The 7,591-nt window shown below is 43.6% G+C and overlaps 1 protein-coding gene across 1 annotated transcript; it reads left to right on the top strand.

Moving 5' to 3' along the window:
- Positions 1–6,476: 6,476 nt before the first annotated feature.
- Positions 6,477–7,322, top strand: LOC122935152 (vomeronasal type-2 receptor 26-like). Its single transcript, XM_044290917.1, has one exon. It carries the CDS (start codon positions 6,477–6,479, stop codon positions 7,320–7,322), a length of 846 nt encoding a protein of 281 aa, XP_044146852.1.
- Positions 7,323–7,591: the final 269 nt, after the last annotated feature.

Below are 7,591 nucleotides of genomic sequence, written 5' to 3'. Positions count from 1 at the left end.
GAGGCACAGCAGTGGAAAAAATGGTTCCTTTGTGTAACACCTAACAAACTGAACTGGATGATACTTGTAGCAGAGGCAGCTGGAAAATGGCTGCTAAAAATTGTCTGAAGACGCAGAAGTGAACCACATTTTCATATCGAGACAATTTATACTTTTGCTTGCCTGACCAGAAGTCCAAGACACCGCATGGGGCACAGGTCATGGAATTTAAATTTGGGTGATGGTGCGGAAGTGCACCACATCTGCAGAACAACAAAACAGTTTACACTTTTTCTTGCCTGGCCAATAGTCCAACACACCACACAGGCCAGAAAAATAAAATTTAGGCAAAGTGCACCACAATTTCCACAACTAAGTAGTACAGCAGCAACTGAACCTCCAACAACTTGGACAGATTAGAGTTCAGCTGGTTGTTGGTCGAGAATAGATTTCTCATGGCCACACATTGTCTTATAGACGTCTTATGAAGGAGCAAAGGACAAGCAGGAGAAGAGGCAGTAACTGATGATGATGACAAGGACCCTGTACTGCTCGGGGATGTAGACTGTCTGTCACAAAGAATACCAGGAGAAGAAAGACAGACTTACAATGATTGGACATGCTGGCCAGATCTACTTACCACAGGATCCGGTGAAGCCACCTCATGTGCTGCAATAGAGCCTGGGACCTATTTTTGAACACCCATGGCTTATATTAATCCTGCAGATTTTGTACACGTCTATGGCTTTGTGTCTGCGATGTAAAGAAAAAATGCCACACGGGAACTGCTCGCACGGAGCTAGAGGCCCTGCCAGTGAAGAGAGGTTCAGGCCAGATGTTGCTGGTGCTCTTTAGTTTCCACGGCAGCCACCACTCTCCTCCTCCTGTCATCTCCTGCCCTCAGCACCCTGACCTGTATGCGTGGTCCTGTCCTACATACAACAATCATCATAGTCCTCACCCTGCCCACCACTGTTAGCAGCCTGTGATATGTCATCATAGGTTTCTTGTCTGTATTTGTAGCACGTGCCACCATCACTACCACTGTCACCTCCATGGCTACAAGTACCACTACTACTGGCCAAATGGCTGTTGCTGCTACTAAACACATTCTGTAGAGGCCGATGCCTTTCATTTACGCTCTTCAGTTTTCCAGACATTTTATTATGAGGCCTTTAAATAAAATTTACCAGTTTCCTATAAAGGAAAAGTCAAGGGTTTCCTAAATAAAAAATCATAAGTTTTGTGCACAGATTACTGAATGGTACAAGCAAAATTGCAAGTGTTTTTTTTTTTTTTTGTAATTTACAGATAGAAGTGCAATGAAAAGTCCTTAATCTCCTCTCTCAGCCAGTGAGCCGGTCAGGGCACCTCCTGCCAGTGCCATGTCAGCAGCCTTCTTCCCTCCATGGGGTTTCTCCTGCCAATTCTCAGAGCAAAAAGGATCTGTTCGCTGTTTTACGTGATTCTTCCAAAACTTATATAAAATTAGAAAGATGAATTATGTCTACAAGTTTTTGTGCAATTCACAGGAAATCTGATTCTTTTAGAACCAAATCGCTCTTTCTTACCATTAACCCTTGTTTTTGACTTTTTTTTATTGGGATGGCTATTTGTATCTAATTGTTTTATGTCTTAAAGTTTCCTTGGCGGTACTTACTGCTGGTGTTTACCATCACTGTGGTATTGGACTGGTATATCAGTAACAGGGGAATGGATTTTTATTGGTCCCTGTTGATATGGAGGTAGATTTTTGGTTGGTCTGCATTTCATGTTCCCTCTGCCTTCCTCCCTATAACCTGGTCCTGGTCAGAAATCCTATGGTCATTGATTAGTGAACATTCATGTTTAGATCCTCCTTACGATTAGATATGAATTACTTCTTCTTACATCATCTTTACTACAAGAAGCCATTAGAAAGTCAGAAGAAATGCAGAATACTTACGAATGACACTCAAATATACTTGGATTCTTTAGAAATGTAGAAACGGGATATCTGGAAACAGAGGACGCTAGTTGTATTATCCCTCCAACTATCAGGTCCCCTGGGCTTTGGGTGAAAGGAGAATCATCAGTCATTTCCAGTCTGCATGGAGAAGCCCAGGAACAGGTTCTGTCAATGATAATAAGCATCAGGGCGAAGAACTTTATGAGGCTCTTCATGATTTCCTAAAATAACAGAAACATATCCCAAGTTAAGACATTGTCAGTCTGGTCCTTCATGCTACATATGATGGATCTTATTAGAGCAGTAGATGAGAGTCACAGTGAAAAAGCTCCTCTTACATTCTAGAAAAAGAACAGCATGGTGGCATAGACGGCCTGATGTGTAATAAGGATTATACTGAGAAAGAGCCCCAGCTGGAAAAAGGAATGATATGTCATAGAAAGCAAAATATTTCCTCCTGATCCCTGTGGAGATGACACTGGATGAACATTCAGACAAGGATTTTAGTGTATAAACGCTTATGTAAGACAGGACTGCAGGTAATCAACAATTCCAGTTACTACATGTATACTGCTAATGAGTGCAGAAAGCTTCCAGAAATCATGACTTACAATGTTATATATCACACCTGGCTAAGGGGATAGGAAAGATATGTCTGAGTGAGGGGCGTCAGGGTCCATGTGATGTCTGAGTGAGGGATGTCAGGGTCCATGTGAAGTCTGAGTGAGGGGCGTCAGGGTCCATGTGAAGTCTGAGTGAGGGGTGTCAGGGTCCATGTGATGTCTGAGTGAGGGATGTCAGGGTCCATGTGAAGTCTGAGTGAGGGGCGTCAGGGTCCATGTGAAGTCTGAGTGAGGGGTGTCAGGGTCCATGTGATGTCTGAGTGAGGGGTGTCAGGGTCCATGTGATATCTGAGTGAGGGGCATCAGGGTCCATGTGATATGTGAGTGAGGGGCGTCAGGGTCCATGTGATGTCTGAGAGAGGGGCGTCAGGGTCCATGGAGTGAGTGAGGGGCGTCAGGGTCCATGTGATGTCGAAGTGAGGGGTGTCAGGGTCCATGTGATGTCTGAGTGAGGAGCGTCACGGTCCATGTGATATCTAAGTGAGGGGTGTCAGGGTCCATGTGATATCTAAGTGAGGGGTGTCAGGGTCCATGTGATGTCTGAGTGAGGGGTCTCAGGGCCCATGTGATGTTTGAGTGAGGAGTGTCAGGCTCCATGTGAGGAGTAGAAGTGGTGGTCACTTACCTGTTAGTATGGAGATCCTGGCTGTACAGTGACAGGTGCAGATGAGTCCAGGTCCTCTTCTTCCCAGAGTCTGTCTCTGATCCTCACATTTATCTTCTCCTTACATCAGCGCTGGCTCATCTGTGGAGAGATCAGGTAGAAATAGAAGCGTTCGGGGAATTATGAGAAATTTTTAAATATGTTTTTCCAGAAGATGCAATATTCTTATTTAGTCCCCTGTGTCTTGATTATAAAATTATACTTTTTTTTCTGAAGTTTCTCACATCTGCTCACTGTAAACTTTGATATAACCAAATTCTCAAAATGGGCCTCAGGGGTATTCTAGGCCGTCTTCCATTCGTCTCCTTCTCGGACCCTGACCAGGTTGTATGCCCCTCTTAGATCCAACTTGGAAAAAACTTTAGCCCCAACAATCTGGTTAAACAGGTCAGGATCAGAGGAAGCGGATAAGGGTCACGAATTGTGATACTGTTCAGCTCCCTGAAATCCAGACATGGTCTTAAAGAACCATCTTTTTTCTTAACAAAGAAAAAAACAGCGGCAACAGGTGACTTCGAGGGTCGTATGTGTCCCTTTCTCAGACTCTCAGAAATATAAGCACGCATAGCGACCCTTTCAGGTTGGGAGAGATTGTATAAACGAGATTTAGGCAGCTTGGCGCCTGGGGTGAGATTAATAGGGCAATCGTAGTCCCTGTGCGGGGGTAAGTCCTGAACACCACTCTCAGAGAAGACATCCGAAAATTCAGAGAGAAAAGATGGTACTGTCTTAATAGAAACCTCAGAAACAGATGTTGTGAGGCAATACTCTCTGCAAAAGTCACTCCAACCATTTATTTGCCTCGCTTGCCAATCAATGGTGGGGTTATGTTTAGTGAGCCAGGGTAGCCCCAACACAAGAGGAGTAGGCAACCCGCTAAGGACGAAACATGACACATCCTAAACATGAGCATCGGTCACAATCAAACGGATATTGTGAACTATGCCCTTTAACGATTTCTGAGAAAGTGGAGCGGAATCAATAGCAAAAACAGGTATATCCTTTCCCAAAGTGCATACCTGGAAACCATGAGTTATAGCAAATTGATTATCAATAAGATTGACAGCTGCTCCACTATCTACAAAAATCTCACAAAAAATGTTCTTGCTCTCTAGCGCCACCCTGGCAGGTAGGACAAAACGGGAATTACAAGCAAACGGAAAACCTTCAATTTCCGCATCAACCTTGCCAATAGTAACAGATGGAACATTTTTAAAGGATTTTTTTCTTTTAGTTTCTTTATTACTCTCAAAAGAGTGTCTGAATCTCCTAGAGGGACAAACATTTGCCAAATGATTTATACCCCCATAACAGAAACAAACCTTCCTATGAGGACTGAATCTTCCACTGTCAGAGGCAATCAAACCGAGCTGCATGGGCTCCTGCTCAGAAGGGATTGAGAGCGACTGAGACCCCTGTGCACTGAATGAGACCGCCGCACTGTCCTGGGACTGAGTATGACAGGAAGGAGTGATCTCTCCTCTCTCTCTAAGACGCCTGTCAATACGAATGGCCCGAGACAGGGAGGTAGGTCTCTCATGAAAGGCAAATGCATCTTTCAATCCCTCTGAAAGACAATGGCAAAATTGACATCGGAGTGCAGCATCATTCCAACCAGTATCAGCTGCCCATCTCCGAAATTCTGAGCAGTATATCTCTGCGGATTGTTTACCCTGACATAAAAGACGTAGTCTAGACTCAGCCAGAGCAATACGATCCGGATCATCATATATCTGACCCAGGGCTAGAAAGAATTCATCCACTGAACGGAGGGGCCGTGCCCCCACCGGCAGCGAAAAGGCCCAGGACTGAGCGTTATCCCTGAGCAGCGAGATGATGATCCCCACCCTCCGTTCCTCATCACCAGAGGAATGGGGAAGTAGGCGAAAATGGAGTTTGCAAGCCTCTCTAAAACGAACAAAATTCTCACTACCCCTGGAGAACGTATCCGGGAGCGAGATCTTAGGCTCAGAACAAACTCCATGAACGCAAGCTGAACCGGTCACCTGAAACTGAGAAAGAGTCTTACGGAGATCTGCTACCTCCAATGAAAGACCCTGCATGCGTTCAGTCAAAAGTGAAACCGGATCCATGCTTGAGACGGTTTTGGCGGTTTATAATGTCACGGAAGGTGTACAGGAAACTAGAAGACACAAAATGAATATCCGACTCACTGGATCCAAAACTCAGGAACAAAAGGGAGAGCCCTGCACCGGACCTGGCTCTCTCCCTAACTGCTCAGCCTATGCGAAAATCCCAATGGTAGATGATCGCATATCCACGTACCTCGACTGTATAACACCTGAACACCCTATAATAGTGAGGGGACACGGCCACCGGCTCCCTACACTTGATACGGAGGGAGTCAGGGTCACCTGGGATCCAGCAAACAGAAAAACACAAATGAATGAACAAAACTTATCTGTAGAAGACTCAGAAGTAGGATCAGCATGCACACACTCCAGGAAGGAATATAAACCGCAAAGTGAAGCAGTCTGGGAAGGGATTTAAAGGGATGCAATCAGTGCAACTACATGACAGCTGAGAGAGGCTAACGAGATGAGAAAATGAAAGCAAAACAAAAGGAAGCTCAAGGAGGAGGTTCTGAAAGACATCTGTCAGAGCTTCTCAGATGTCTGGTGGTGACACAGAGCTGTATAATGGCCATTTGGATCCCCAAATAATCTATTCCTGCAGTTGTAAATTGCTTTTTTAGCACTGTCCCTAGCTCCTTCTGACGTCTCTCCCTGCACTAAGATGCTTTGAAGTGATTCCCCCCTATCCTTTCCATGCACTTATAAATCTTTTTTTCAGTTTTTGTTTTTCACAATGAGGCTTTTCCAATTGCTGCACTCAGAACGCTTTGAAAATCTAAGATGGCCATCGGATTTATAGAGCTGCGACATAACAGGGCTGGCTGCTGATTGGCTGCATGCATGCATTTCAAACTTCCCAGACTTCCTTTCTCCATGTCCTCACACGTTCACCCTCCATTTTAGGAAAAATGCATTTCTTTACCACAAAGCGCAAGGAAATTTGCATTCGTTGCGAATCAAATTTTTCCTGAAATTCGGATCGAATTCCACTTCATCAGCTTCGATTCGCTCATCTTTAGTCATGACAACTACTATAAATTGACATTTCTGCCAAATTTACAATAGTAAAATATAATCATTTCTTGATTGCAGATATGGAAACATGCTTAGTGTGTCCTAACGATCACTGGTCAAATGGAAGAAGAGATTCCTGCGTTCCAAGACCAATGGAATTCCTGTCTTATGGAGACACACTGGGGTCATCTCTAATTATTATAAATCTTACATTTTGCCTTGTGACTATAGTTGTGTTGGGGATATTTATAAATAATAAAGATTCTCCAATTGTGAAAGCCAATAACCAGAATTTCAGTTTCATACTTCTCCTCTCACTCATCTTCTCATTTTTATGTCCTCTCTTATTCATTGGACGTCCCTCAGATATATCATGTCTCCTCCAACAAGTGGCATTTGGAATCATTTTTAGTCTTGCAGTTTCTTCAGTCTTAGCTAAAACAGTGACTGTAGTCTTGGCTTTTCAAGCCATTAAACCAGGCAGGACACTGAGGCAGTGGATGAAGAGACACCTCTCCACATCCTTACTTGTTATAGGTTCATCTGGAGAAGTTTTGATCTGTGTCCTCTGGTTGTTTAATTCTCCACCATTCCCAGATTATAACACTGGAATAGAGCTTGGAAAGATAATCTTACAATGTATTGAGGGATCTGCCATTTTTTTCTACTTGTCCATCGGCTACATTGGATTTCTGGCAATGATGAGCTTTATTGTTGCTTTCTTGGCCAGAACACTTCCAGAAACCTTCAATGAGGCTCAGTACATCACCTTCAGCATGCTGGTGTTCTGCGGTGTGTGGATCTCCTTCATCCCGGCCTACCTCAGCACCAAGGGGAAGTACATGGTGGCTGTGGAAGTTTTTGCCATCTCTTCTTCCAGTGCTGGACTTCTGGGCTGTATCTTCATTCCCAAATGTTACATTATTCTACTGAGACCAGAGCTCAACACAAAGTCCAATATAAGGGTCATAAGAAGACATTGTACAGGGGAATTTTGATTTGTGTTTCAATATACAATTGTAGCCGAGCTAAACTTGACTCTGATAACACATGGCACAGTCTTATCTTGGTTTTCTCGTTACAAAAGCCATTGAAATCCATTGAAAAGTTAGTTACCTTTTTCTTCCTATTCTTTACTTAATGCGTCAACCATCAAGTTTAGCTCGGCTGCATCTGTATTTATTACTCTTTTAAATTTGTATTATTTACTTTTATATCTACTCTTGTATCGGTCTGGATCTTCCTCAATCAGTTTTTTTTTTTATTA

The sequence above is a fragment of the Bufo gargarizans genome, chromosome 4, assembly GCF_014858855.1.
Source record: "Bufo gargarizans isolate SCDJY-AF-19 chromosome 4, ASM1485885v1, whole genome shotgun sequence".
Classification (NCBI taxonomy): Eukaryota; Metazoa; Chordata; class Amphibia; order Anura; family Bufonidae; genus Bufo; species Bufo gargarizans.
Note: the sequence above shows the minus strand (reverse complement) of the source record. Positions and strands in the feature narration are given on the sequence as shown.